The sequence below is a fragment of the Schistocerca americana genome, chromosome X (genome assembly GCF_021461395.2).
Source record: "Schistocerca americana isolate TAMUIC-IGC-003095 chromosome X, iqSchAmer2.1, whole genome shotgun sequence".
Lineage (NCBI taxonomy): Eukaryota > Metazoa > Arthropoda > Insecta > Orthoptera > Acrididae > Schistocerca > Schistocerca americana.
In genome coordinates, this window is record NC_060130.1 from 178,717,164 (window position 1) to 178,732,405 (window position 15,242).

At 37.5% G+C, this 15,242-nt stretch overlaps 1 protein-coding gene across 2 annotated transcripts in view; it reads right to left on the minus strand.

The window, feature by feature from the left end:
• LOC124556547 (cyclic AMP-responsive element-binding protein 5) overlaps positions 1-15,242 on the minus strand; it is a 160,105-nt gene that overhangs the window by 19,869 nt on the left and 124,994 nt on the right. The window contains exons 10-11 of one of the 2 annotated variants that reach the window (XM_047130504.1): positions 4,674-4,864; positions 4,062-4,577 (exon numbers count right to left, since the gene is read on the minus strand). In XM_047130504.1, the coding sequence (XP_046986460.1) occupies positions 4,486-4,577; positions 4,674-4,864 (283 nt within the window). In that variant the 3' untranslated portion in view covers positions 4,062-4,485. Of the gene's footprint in view, positions 1-4,061; positions 4,578-4,673; positions 4,865-15,242 lie in introns of those variants that run through there. The other variant, XM_047130503.1, reaches the window with a different exon arrangement.

The window sequence follows — 15,242 nt, forward strand, 5'->3', positions numbered from 1 at the left end:
GCCTCCAGAGCCAACGACCCACGCATGTGCCAATATTAACACCACATCAGCAACTATAACTGAAATGGGCACATGACCATCAGCACTGCGGACACTGAGGTAGTGGCAGAGCATTGCATGGTCTGACAGATCCAAGTACCTTCTTCATCATGCTAATGGGAGACCGCGAATCCATCGTCATTCAGGGGAACAACTCCTTGACACCTGTGCTGTGGGACGGGGCAAGCTGGCGATGGCTCCATTATGCTCTGGGGAACATTCACAAGGGCATCTGTGGGTCCAGTGGAGCTTGTACAAGGCACCATGATGGCCAAGGAGTATCGTATGCTGGTCTTAGACCACGTACACCCCTTAATGACAATCACGTTTCCTAACAGTAGTGACATTTTTCAATAAGATAATGTGCCAAGTGACAAGGCCAGAAGTATGGTGGAGTGGTTCAAGGAACACAGTGTTGAGTTCCAGTTGATTTACAGCCCCCCCCCCCCCCCCAACTTGCCAGATCTGAACCCAATTGACACATCTGGGATGTGATTGAATGTGGAATCAGAGCTCATTGTCCCCTTCCCGGAATTTACAGGAACTGGATGACTTGTGTGTGCAGATGTGGTGCCAACTCCCTCCAGTGAAATACCAAGACCTTATTGCTTCCATGCCACAGCATGTTGCTGCTGTTGTCCAAGCCAAAGGCTGACATACCAACTATTAGGAAGGTGGTCCTAATGTTCTGGCTAATTAGTGTATATTTCCAGAAAGATGATTTTAGCATGGAAACAGAAAAGCATTTACTTTTCTTGCCTCTGCTCATGGGAAAGGACCTTGCAACCATGTCGGTGGCATTATTAAGAGATAGGCAGCAAAAGCAAGTCTGCAGGCGTTGTATGATACCAAATTCTTACTCCACTACTTTCTAATTGGGCAGTTAAAAACATTCCGTCTGTACATCTTGAATTTTCAACACAAGAAGAGTACATTGAAACTGAAAGACATCTAGAAGAGTGCTTTAATCAATCTGTTACCACCAAAGGGACGCCGAGGTTAAATGCTTCTATACTGATAGCATCAAGAACATCGAAAATACTGCAAAATACTTCTTCAGATACAACAGAATTTACTGCTAAAACAGTTAAAAAATCTCTGGATAAACTGACAGAGATATTCATGGAAGTAATACTGCCACTTATGACAAGAAATGATAGCTAGCTTATGTTTTAACAAAACACAAAAGTCTTGATGAAGTTAAAGCTACTTTCCTTCAAGCAAGTGGCCCATCACTGTCTTATGTGTATCCTACAATATCTGATATCCTATGGGTATCTGTAAATGATGTTCTTCGCAGAATAAACCCAGTAACACCAGGAGGAAGAATATACAAGATTCTGGGGATGATACTGTAAAAACAAATGAAGTGTTTAAAAAGAAGTAAATTCTTAGAACACATACTGTTTGTAAGAGGTTTTGGAAGTGTCACTTCAAATATCCGTGTTAACAGTAAATTTGAATATGCACATGGATATATTAAGAATAAAGTGATGTACAGTTTTGCTTAAATCTATAAATTTTACAAAAATGTCATTTTTTTAGTGACATGTATTTTTGAAACTTTTATGTAAAGTGTGAACCCATGACAGTCCCACTTTCATATTTAGGGAAGTAGTTAACAATAATGTAAAGTATCTTAAGTTATTTTTTGAAAACTTTTGAAGATGCACTTTTGATAAATTAAAAATTTATATTTTCATTTAAATTTGAAAATGAATTTTCATCTCACACCCAGATTGTATTGTATCTATGTCAAACTCCACAAGCCACTTAATGGTGTGTGGCAGAGGGTACTTTTTGTATCGCTAACTGAGCCTTCAACCCTGTTCCACTCGCAAACAGTGCGTGGGAAGAATGATTGTTGATAAGCCTCTGTATTGGCTGTAATTTCTCAAATTTTTCCTCACAGTTATTATGCAAGACGAATGTGGGGGGAAGTAATAAGTCGTCCAATTTCAATAGTAAATCTCTCCATGATGCACACTGTCTCACTTGTAACATCTGCCAGTGGAGTTTGTTGAGCATCTTCATAGCACTCTCATGCCAACTACATGATCCTGTGACAAACCAATGTGGCTCCTCCTTGGATATCTGCCCCCCTCCCCCCCCCCCCCCAAAAAAAAAAATCAGTCCTATCTGGTAGGGATCTCAGATGGATGACCAACACACAAGAATCAGTCAAACAAGCGTCTTATAAGCCACTTTCTTTGTGGATGAGTTACATTTCCTTAAGCTTCTTCCTATCAATCTGAGTCTGGCATCTGCTTTTCCCACTATTTGTTTTATATGGCCATTCCACTTCAGATAGTTACTCCTAGATATTTTACAGTAGATACTGTATCCAGCAGTTTGTCATCAATAGTATAGCTATTTCTTTTACTATGTACGCACAACATGTTACTTTTATTTACGTTCAAGGTCAACTGCTAGAGACTGCACCAATAATCAATTCTCTGGTGGTCATTCTGCTAATCGTTACTATCTTCTGGCGTTGCTACTTTTGTCATAGACAATCGCATCATCTGTGAATAGCCTTAGAGGGCATCCCACTCCTTCTACTAGATCATTTACATACATTGTAAACAGTACTGGTCCTATCACACTACCTTGGGGTACTCCAGAAATTACCTTAACATCTGTCGATTTTGTTCCGTTAAGAGCAATGTGTTGAGTTCTGTCTGTAAGGTAGTCCAGAATCTAGTCACAAATCTGCTCTGATACCCAATAAGCTCAATTTTTTTCACTAAATGGCAGTGCAGGACAGTGTCAAATGCCTTCCTGAAGTCAAGGAACATGCCATAGTCTATGGGGATGTGGATCTCAGAGGAACAGAGCGAGCGGAGTTGCGCAGGATCTTTGTTTGCAGACTCAATGTTGATTTTTATAGAGATTTTCCTTCTCCAAGAATGTCAAAATCCTTGAGCATAAAACATATTCCACAATTCTACAACACAGTGATGTCAATGATATAGGTCTATCATTGTGTGCATCTGTCCTACAGCCTTTCTTAAAAATGGGAATGACCTGTGCTTTCTTCCAGTTGCTAGGTACCTTTTGTTGCTAAAGCGATCTACGATAAATTACTGCTAGAAGGGAAGCAAGTTCTTTCACATAATCATTGTGGAATCTTATACTTATCTCATCTGATGCTCACGCCTTTCCACAACTAAGCGACTGCAGTTGTTTCTCTATTCTGCAATCAGCTATCTAAATATCAGCCATTACGACATTCGTATGAAGACTGAAATGAGGGACTGCGTTACGACCTTCCGCAGTGAAATAATTTTTGAAGACCAAATTCAGTATTTTGGCCCTCTCTCACTTATCTTCCTTTTTTTGTGAAAGTATGGTCACTGAATGAATGAATATACGATTTTGACCCACTTACCAATTTCACATATGACCAAAACCTCAGGGTTTTTACACAGATCGGTTGACAAAGTTTAACTTTCAAAGTCATTGAATGCTTCTCTCATTGCCCTCCTTACACTCATTTTTGCTTTGTTCGGCTTCTGTTTGTCGACTACATTTTTACTTCTCTTGAATCTGAGATAGAGTTCTCTTTGTTTATATAGCAGTTTTCTAACATGGCTATTAAACAATGGCGAGTCTTTCCCATCCCTTAAGACATTACTCGGATCATACTTATCTAGGGCATAGGTACATCATATGAAAGCTCATGGAAAATGTTGTCAAATGACAACCCTCCCATTATTTTAGCTTAATTAGGAGAGTTGCTATAATGATTTTTGACAATTTCACATTGCCAATTTTCAAAATGGGTCAATGTATTTTAATAAAAATGGGTATTTTTCTTAACCTATATGTAGACTACCTCTGTGCCCCGTGGAATGCCTCGCAGGAGAAAATGCCAGTAGGCTTAAAATTGTAGGTAGTGATACCAGTGAGGAAGATGATGATTGAAAATAAAATATTGATACTATAGAAGTGAACAAACTGAAGGAAATCATTTCTTTTTCTTTATTTTATTTCTCCTTTTACTATCAGAATGTAGACAATCAATAAATGGCATAATTTAGAACAGGTATAATGTTAACTTTTTAGGAAGATACTTTATATCAATAAAATAGATTGTAATTTTGATTGGTCAGAATAACTTAAAAATAAAATGTTTCCAAGGAGCCTCTTTTTTTTTAAAAAAAAGGGGGGGGGGGAGTGTCATCTTATATACATGATCATCTTACACTCAGTAATTTTTTATAGATTGTCCACTATTTTTACAAAGGGAATGTCATATCTAAGAAACGATTTAATATTTACTTTTCAACAAACAATATTTTGACTTCTGCACAGTTATTTTTAAATTTGTATTATAGTGTAATTTTGGAAGTACAATTTAACAGCATTCTGCTAAGAAAACATATTTGCTTGAACACAACACATGTCATTTTATTGTCAATAGTTCTAATCAAAAGCAATTAACTAATGATTCACCTGTATTGATACTACTTTCATACACACATCTTGAGCTTCTTTTACAAATGTTTGAGGTGGTTTCAATGGACCTATGATTTCTGAAATTTTCCAGCAATTTAAAAATAGTAATTTTTAACAAACAAATGTGATTTTAAATGGTCAACATTTATTCACAATATTTACAAAGCACTTACTCTGCATCATGGCAACTGAAACAGAACAGTTCTTATGTTGCAAAAGCAATGCCTTGAGGGTAGCCAATTCTGCTCTAAGACTTTTGACCTCTGCTTGTAGTTGGTCATTAGAAGTTTGCAAAATATCTGCCCTTTTCTCCAGGTCTTTTATCCATGACTTTCTTTTTTCTCTACAACGCATAGCAGCTGCCCTGAAACAAATGTTTTTATTGTTATTGCTACTTCCCATATCAGCAAAATTATTAAATTAAATGTAATTTACATGAAGTTTAGAGCAAATCTTACATGTCTGAAATGAAAGCAAGGAAACAACAATTCATATCGTTGTTCAATGGTGAATTGTTATACAAGTTTAAGCAAAGATATGTGTCATCCATCCGACAGTTTTTCAAGTAAATAAATAAATAAATAGAGCTCACTACAGCTGGCATGTTACTCTTCTACATCCTCAAATAAATGACATGAAGGTGAAAAAGTTGCTGATACAGAATTCTGCCAAATGAGTTTTTGTGTTACGGAGAAGGCTGTGCGCACAGCTGATGAGCTTTGTGTATATCACAAAAATTTGGTCAAAAATGTATTTTGACAAACAGAAATGTACAAAATTGTGAACAAACCCAAGTTTCATATGGTATCAAGTGTGTGGAAAATAATAGCAGACATCTTTTGGACATTAAAATAGTGTTGTCTGGCTAAATGCTGATGCTTGAAATGCCAGATTTGATAGAAAACTGCAGAGAATTACACTGCAAAACCATACAGTCAGTATTCTAACAAGTATTTGAAAATAGTGTGTTTAAGAGGCTATTAAAGCATCCTTCAAGGGGATTTTCATCTCTAATACACTTAGCATCCCTGGCAAATAACAGTAATCTTCCCAGCAGAGGAATTAGCAAACGTAATAGAAATGAACAGAACTCTCCCAATATACCCATGTAAAATCCATTGTAGCACTCAAAATCTAATTGCCATGCATTAATGTACAAAATTATCCATGTTATTTAAACTGAAAGTTGAAAAGGCATTTCCAAAAGTATGCATGTCTGTATCAACATCTCACAAAAACAGATGGATAACAGCAGGTATTAAGAAGTCCTCCCAAACACTCAAATACCTCATTTCCATGAAAAAGAGTCACAATGATCCAGAATTCTTAAATTTCTATCATAGATACAAAAAAATCTATAGCAAGGTGCTGTTTGCTGCAAAAAAGTCATTTAATGACAAAATAATATATAATGCAGAGAATAAAAGCAAAGCAATCTGGGATGTTATAAAAAAGGAAACGGGGAGAGGCAAACAAATGCAGAATAACATACTGATAAGGGAGGGGAATAAGGTAATAAATGATCCACAACACTTAGCAAACTATGTAAACGAGCATTTTTCAAGTATTGAAGGGAAGTTACAGGAAACATTTCCCAAAACAAATATAACAGCTGTAAATAATGTTGCACTAAATACAATGATGTTACTTCCAACCACAGAGAATGAAGTCAATAAAACTGTTCAAAAAATAAAAAGGCCAGTAGGCTCAGATGAAGTACCAATGTGTGTACTGAAACAATGCATGGAGATTATACAAGGCCCTTTAACAAAGATAATAAATGAATCCTTCACATCAGTGACATTTCTAGGGCAGTTAAAACAGGCAAGAGTTGTACCTTTGCTTAAGAAAGGAAATTCAGAAGACATAGAAAATTACCAGCCCATTTCCCTGCTGTTACTGCGCAAGTCGCTGAAGTGACGTACGTCACATCTAAAGACCTGGCGGGACACCCTAGTCACACAACATTTACATTTTTACGGTTCTCAAAAATAATAGAAGCAATTATGAAAGGTAGATTAATGAATTACCTGAATAAATACAATCTTTCAAACGAATCACAGTTTGGTTTCCAAAGTGGCAAAAATATGGAGACAGCCATAGTAGAATTCACAAAAGTTGTACCTGATGCTCTTGACAAAGATGGAAGATGGGTGAGTCACAGGCATATTTTTGGTTCTTTCTAAGGCCTTTGATACAGTCAACTACAAGATTCTATTAAATAGATTGGAAGCATTAGGAATAAGAGGGGTAGCCAATGATGGGTTTCGATCATACCTAGTAGACAGGGTACAAAGAGTAGAGATAACACATACTTCAAATAGATAAAAATTTAGTAAAACACTTATCAGAACCAAAATACATTAATAGATGGGTTTCACAAGGTAGCATATCAGAACCAATACTATTCCTGATATACATAAATGACTTTATCAGTAGTGTTACTCAAAGTGAAAAAATTCTCTTCGCCGATGACAGCAACACAGGGTGTCCCAAAAAGAATGACCCAATTTTAACTTTTAATAATATTGAGACAAATGTCACTAGGTAACTGAAACAAGGCTAGATGTAATCAGCATGGTCTAGAGTTTCAGAAAAAATCCGCTAGGTGTCACTACGAGCGCTGATCTGGAGCGTGCAGCCAGTCTCGTGCAATATGGCATCCACACAACAGAAGGCATATTGTGTTATTGAATTTAGTCATACTCAATCAGTGATCACCGTTCAGCGGGTGTTTCATACTCGTGCTAAACCACCATCACCAAAGAACATTTGACGGTGGTATAAAGAGTCTGAAGAAACAGGGTGCCTCTGTAAAGGCAAAATTCCTGGCCAGCCAAGCGTTCCTGAACAAACAGTGGAACAAATCCGATGAGCATTTGAGCGGAGCCCCCGTTAGTCTACGTGTCATGCTAGCCAAGAACTTGCGTTACCGTGCATGACAGTGTGGCGTGTGTTACAGTGTCGTTTAGCCCTCAAACCATACCGATTACAACTGGTACAAGCTCTTCGAGATACTGACAAAGTGAAGTGAGTGGACTTTAGCAGTGCTATTCTAGAGGACATGGAAGATGACACTTTTATGTCACTGTTGATATTCAGCGATGAGGCAACTTTCCATATTAGTGGTAAGGTTCATGAAACAATTGAACTCGAACGTGATTCACCAAAAGTGAATGTTTTTGTGCTGTTTCACAAAGCAAGGTATATGGACCCTACTTTTTTGAGGAAGAAACCATAACAGGACAATCATATCTTGCAACGCTATGGAACTTGTTATTCCTACAACTTGACTCTGACAATTTCATCTATCAGCAAGATGGAGCACTACCGCACTGGCACAACAATGTGCGCAGTTTCCTCAATGCCAACGTGCCTCAACGTTGGATAGGGCATACAGGACCGCGAGACCAGGCTTTACACTCTTGGCCTCCTGACTTAACACGATTTGAATTCTTCCCATGGGGATATGTTAAACAATGTGTTTACGTTCCTCCATTACTTCGTGACATTGATGAACTAAAAACCAGAATATTAGCTGCTGTAGCTTCAGTGACAGAAGGTACCTTATGCTCAGTTTGGGATGAATTTGGTTATCAGCTAGATGTCGTCTGTGCAGCCAATGGAAGACATTTTGAACATTTATGATAGATTTTTATATACTTCTGTCTTCTCTGAGTAATTTAGTGTGCAATTTGTTGGTGTTACGATAGGTCAATAAGCAATAAAGTGACATTGAACGTAAAGAAAACTAATGCCATGAATTTCAGTTTGGAGAGGGAAAACGGCAATTTTAAATTAAATGTAGATGGGACCTCTATAGACTGCATAACAAATGTAAAATTTCTAGGAATGAATACTGATTGTCAGCTGAAGTGGTGTGAACACACAAAGGTACTTGCAAACAGAATGTCATCTGCATGTTATGCCCTTAGAATCCTATCATCAGTGTGTAACATGCAGTGTCTTTTAGTTACATACGATTCATAAGTACACTCAGTTCTTAGCTATGACATTCTTTTTTGGGGAACAAATGCGCAAAATGTGAACAAAATTTTCAAACTCCTGAAAAGATCCATAACAATAATAACCAAAAATAGAAGTCGAGCTCATTGTAAAGATCTGTTCAAAACACTGGGGAGTTTAACTGCTCCATGTGAATACATTTACCGTTCAGTTGTACACATCAAAAATAACATTGGTAATTACTGCAAAAACAGCTCTGTCCATGACCATGAAACAAGAGCTAGGCTCAACTTAGTACAATAAATTACCAAAAGAGATTAAAGAAATTGCAAAAATATACTTATTTAAAAAGGCAGCTAAAAAGTACCTGTTATGCAATACATGTTATACATTGAGGGATTACTTAGATAAAACAGAGGAGGGGTTTGGTAAAAAAAAAAAAAAAAATGTTATACAAACACCTTCACACTATGTTTTTTTCCTTCTTTTTTCCTTTTCTAGAAAAACTTACCTCCAAGCTATGCATAGCCCAATACCAACACCTCTTTGTCTTTCTGAGCTCAACATCTCACTCATTATATAGGGATGGTGACTCACTTTTTCAGGATAGCAAATGGGAAGTTGCAGTACAGAAAATGGCCCAGAGATCACCACAGAGAGAGAGAGAGAGAGAGAGAGAGAGAGAGAGAGAGAGTGTGTGTGTGTGTGTGTGTGTGTGTGTGTGAGAGAGAGAGTGTGCGCGCGCGCGCAGTGAGTGAAGTGTTATGAAACAACTTGTGTATAGTGTGTGCAGTGACTGGTAGTGAGATATGTGTAAACAGTGAAACAGTGTGGCATTACATTATTTATTAACTACTACTACTACTACTACTACTACTACAAAGGATTGTCACTACAATGAGATCAAAGACATGCAATATTGCCAGATTTTCAATACAGCTGAAACATAAATTTGCTGACAAAAAATAATCTTCGCATTCAGTTCTGTCACAACATTTCTTTCATCTATTTTTCCCCATGTTAACTCTGGGAACTGTTAATTTCGTTAACTAGAACATATTAAGGAGAAATTTTCTACATTTAAAAAAAGGAATGTGAAATTTTAAAAAGAATTGTGTTCCCATTTACAGTAAATTTATCATAATCAGTTACAACATATGAGTTAAACAACTTGAATTCATTAACCATTACTACTCTTCTGTCATTTATCTGAAAGTCTGTTATCATAAAACTACACAAAACAGACTGTTATGGTGCAAAGGTCATATTTGACGAGTGTCACTTCACAGGACTTTTAAAATGTAGTAGCAATAGGAAGCAATCATCAATTTTTGGCACCAAATAAATACGTCTCCATGAATTTTTACACAAATTACACACACTGCATCACTGGGCGAACGAAAGAGACATGTCCTTAAATGCCTCTGTGTGCCCTGTAGTTTTCTTGCCTCCATAGTCTCTATGGAAGTGATAGGTGAGGATTGTACAATATTCCTAGATTCCTCACTTAATACTGGTTCTTGAAACTTTGTAAGTAGGTTTTCATGGAACAGTTGGCATTTATCTTCAAGCAACCAGCAGTTCAGATTTTTCCATCATTTCCATGACACTCTCTTGTGGTTCAAACAAATTTGTCACCATTTGTGGTGCTCTTCTTTGTACATGTTCAAAAGCTCCTGTCAGCAGAGGTGTGCACTGCACACTGACAGCCTGTGCTAGCTTGCCTCCAATGGGCTGGCTCGCATAACGTACGTAGGTTTGGTCCACCCCAGGGTCTACCAGAGATGGCCTGCTGGTGTGTTAACAGCTTACATATCACACTACAGACTGAACTCACTGAGTGGTTTGCTAGCTTTGAGAGCTGAACCCACCCATCATCTTTAGACATAAGTGATCCCTACTGTGTGCTCTGGCTAATAGTGTCACTGACTTCGACAAAATTAAGAACAGAAACAAATTATTAACCATCAGAAATTCAGTGTTCTCTTCAATTTCTTATAATAAATAGTCATCCCTCATTTTCTTTGCAGTTACTTATTAGAATGAAGAGGTGGTGATCTGAAGAGTATTTCACTTGTTGTCTCTAAGCTATGTAGCTATAGGTAGAAACATGGAAAAGTAATCTATTTTAAATAACTAGTGGGATGCCATTATGGTGTGTTTATTGACAAACACTGTAATACAGATAACAAACACACTGTTAAACACACAGAATTTCAAAACTATGTAAAACTGAGTGCACAGCTTGTGCAGAGATCAGGTCTGGATAGCATCCTAATGCCAACTGATGAGATTGGGGTGCAACATAAATCTTTAGTACACCTAGTATAACTTCAGAACTACTTGTATGCTGTTGGCTGCAATGGTACTTAATGGTTACTGCTGACTGTATTTGCTCTTCCAAACAGCATCCCATATGAGCAAACCAGTTGCGTCTTTACCACTGGTTACTTGTATTTTAGGTACTTGGGCACACATGGCTTTGTCTAAAAAGAATAGCTAGATGGAGTCATAGGGTTGAGCCGTGCACGTCTGCTTTCGTGTCCCACAGCTAACTCGTTGCAAATAATAACCTGTAGCTGTGATCCTGCAGTCAAATGGTCTATGCATTGGCTAGTATTGCAAGTAAATAAAATAAACAGAAACAAAATAAAAGTTAATAACAAGAGTTCTATTGTAAGATCTGTAAGTGATGCAGATGACAGAGAATGGTGTTAAATAATGTTTATTCAAGAAAGGACATATCTCAAATAAACAGGAAGTGATCCTACGATATTCAATTAAAATGCTGACAGAAATTACCCTTATCAAATGCAGTAGGGTTATGTCGAGAGTGTTTCGAGAATGGTAGCAAAATCCCCAAACTAAACTGTTATCAAAGATATGCAAAAACTAAGTCCATTGCATAATTGCGATACACGAAATATTCACCAGCTCAAAACAGTTCAGAGTTCAACATGATGATTTACAAATTATCATACATGATACAAAGAATATTAACTCATACAATGTCTATCCTGAGTTCCTTAATATGAGTGAGAAAAATTACAGTAATGTTCTATGGTATCAGCTGTGTTCTGTGATTGGCTGACAGTTGCAAATGAGGCCGCCACCATCTTGATTTCATTGCTTACAAAACTAACATGTGTAATACTTGAAGGCTTTTCTATTTATACTTGTGTATTACAAAAGTACGCAGTTTCAGTGATATGCCAAATTAAAGATTTCTCCAAAATGCACCAATTTTAGTACAGGTTGTTGTGCTAAATAGACAAAAAGTACTACTTTGCTATCTTTATGTGATCAATTATACAACATGAAAATTGTGACCTCAGCAGTAGTGGTTTAATCTGCGATTGTAAGATGACGCAAGTATTTTTTGAATGATGAATTTAGGTAAAAAACCTAATGTTGTAATTGAGTAAATGCAGTAAAAGGAACGAAAATTACAGAATTCTCAGTCAGGTTACAGATTACTTTGAATAGTATAATGCTTTTCAAAGAGTGGCTCTATTGATAGTGATATCTCTTGCAGGGCATGCCTGCAGTTTTCTAGGTTTTTTGGGCAGCTTGGCGATGGTTTACAGATGATTTTCTATCTTTATCTACATAAGTGTTTACCTTACCTTCAAATTCTGCTTAAAAAAAAATCTTACTCTTATATTCCAGTCACATTTCCGATCTCTTGTGAGTTAGGTTCCCTTCAAAAGTTAGAGTATTGCAACGGCCATTCACCACCATGAATCTATCACGCATGTTACTATAGGCAGGTCTGCCTTCTTCCAGCACTCGACACAAAGGGATAGAATTGCTCCCTTGAACTCTTCACCTGAAAAGTCCTACTCTCCACTTGACTCCCTTAGTGTTCCATTAGTATTTTGCTTTTTCATTGGCCGAAGGCCATCCCCCTCAAAAATACATTGTTCTTTAGCTCGACAGACACTATTTAATTCAACTTGACCACTTCCTGGACTAAACTAATATATTACAACAGTATTTAAATAAAGAAATGTTATAAATATTCAGTCACACTCATATCATTCACAATAGCTTATTACAAATAAAGCTTATTACAAAGCTTATGTTTTAATTACAAAGCTTATTACAAATTAATTACAAAGCTTATTACAAATAAAGAAGTGCTCTCACGTTAAATGAGAACAAATTGACATTAAATTTTGTTTAAACAATTATTTATGCTCTCTTGACAGGAGCAGTTTTGGATCTCTTTTCAACTTTTAAATCAGCACAGTTTTTAGTAGCACTAGGTATTTATGCTGTATTCATTTGCTGTGTGATTGTGGAGTTTACAAAGTTCTGACAAACATTTTCATAATGAAAAAAGACATAAAATACGAAATATTAACTTTTATAGGTTTAAAGACATTGAAAATATTGTTGTGTCATTGGTTGCACCTCATTTTTCTGAGATCGCAGATGTATTTAGATTTGCATTAATATTTGACTGTGAGTTATTATCGAATCTCGAAGAGAGGTAAGAAGCCATCTTTTGGCTTGTCTGACACTCCATCATTTCTTGGAGCATTGTCTCCTGCAAAAAGCCCATGCGAGCTACAGCCACCAAGATTTCCAGCTTCGGAATTTTCCCATTTCTGGTGAAGCTACTCCTCTCCGCAATTGACTGGCAAGAAAACAAGACACGGCGTGCCCTCAGCCATGGGACAGCACAGCTAGTCCTCAGGCAGACACATGTCAATTCACCTGCCTTCAATACCAGCCCTAGATGTATGAATAACTTGCTTACATACTCGTAATGTAACAAGACCAAATACACTGAAGTGTCAAAGAAACAGGTATAGGCATGAGTCTTAAAATACAGAGATATATAAACAGGCAGAATACGGTGATGCAGTCGACAATGCCTATATAAGACAACTAGTGTATGGCGCAGTTGTTAGATCGGTTACTGCTGCTACAATGCCAGGCTATCAAGATTCAAGTGAGTTTGAATGTGGTGTTATATTCGGTGCGTGAGCGATGGGTCACAACATCTCCAAGATAGTGATGAAGTTGGGATTTTCGTGAATGACCATTTCATGAGTGTACCTTGAATATCAGGAATACGGTAAAACATCAAATCTCCAACGTCGCTGCAGTGGAAAAAGATCCTGCAAGAATGGGACCAACAACGACTGAAAAGAATTGTTCAACATGACAGAAGTGCAACCTCTCCAGAAATTGCTGCAGGTTTCAATGCTGAACCATCAACAAGTGTCAGCATGTGAACCATTCAATGAAACATCATTGATACGGACTTTCGGAGCCAACGGTCCACTGGTGTACCCTTGATGACTGCATGACACAAAGCTTTACACCTCACCTTCACCCATAAACACTGACATTGGACTGTTGATGACTGGAAACATGTTGCCTGGTCAGACGAGTCTTGTTTCAAATTGCAGATGGAGACAACCTCATGAAGCCATGGACCCTGTGTGTCAGCAGGGGACTGTTCAAGCTGGTGTGGGCCATATGCAGTTGGAGTGGTAGTGGACCCCTGATACATCTAGATATTACTCTGACAGGTGACATATCTGTAAGCAACCTGTATGATCACCTGCATCCATTAATGACCATTGTGCATTAGGCGGACTTGGGCAATTCCAGCAGGACAAAACGACACCCCACTTGTCCAGAATTGCAATACAGTGGCTTCAAGAACACACTTTTCTGAGTTTAAACACTTCCACTGGCCACCAAACTCCCCAATTATTGAGCATATCTGAGATGCCTTGCAACATGATGTTCAGAAGAGATCTCCACCCCCTCGTACTCTTACGGGTTTATGGACATCCCTGCTGGATTCATGGTGTCAATTGCCTCCAGCACTCCTTCAGACATTAGTCGAGTCCATACCACATAGTATTGCGGCACTTGTGCTTGCCTGCAGGGGCCCTACATAATATTAGACAGGTGTACCAGTTTCTTTGGCTCTTCAGTGTCATAAATTTCATTGTTTCCAGATATAAACAGTTTACTGCATAGTTGCACAGTATTACCAAAGTTAAGCTCCCTCTAGCATTTAAAATCCTCAAGGTGGCTTTTCATAATTAATGTTTGATAAATTAAATGTCTTAGCTTTGTGACTAAATGTTGGTGGGTACATGGTGTTCTGAATCTCCAAGTAGGATTCACTCCCCAGGCTTACTCATGTTCCTCACATTACTGGCATAATTCAGTGCTATATGGCATTGACAGTATCACTGTCTGCACTCCAAGTCTGGGGACATCTTCTTACTCATTGCTATAACAATCTACATTGCTGTCCAAGAAAGCCAGTAATGATTATTAACTGCAGCATCCCAATATGTTAAAATTAGCACATAAAATTTGGTTTTCCTGAAAAAAATTCCAGTTTGGAAAATAAGGAAGGTCATAGTTTTATAGCATGCAAGAGTAGCCTTTACATTTTGTCATTTTTCTCTATTCAGCAAACTTGCAAATTTCCTAATTGTTACAAACATCCCTAAAAAAAAAACGTTTTTTATTAACCCTTTCACTGCTAGAGACTAGCTCTCTATATTCTGTACTGGGAGCAACTTTGTTGTTGCTGTACTACTTGCCTAATGCTGCTACCTCTTCTGAGAGATGGTATTCCAGCCGTTATGAAATGCCTTTCATTTGATTTTAAAAAAGCTGTTATGTGAAAAAATTTGATTTTTGCTCATCTTGTAGTCTGATGTCTTCACTCAATAAAGGACTGAATTTCTTTTCATTATTCATCGTCGTTACTGTGCTGCATCAAATTAAATAAA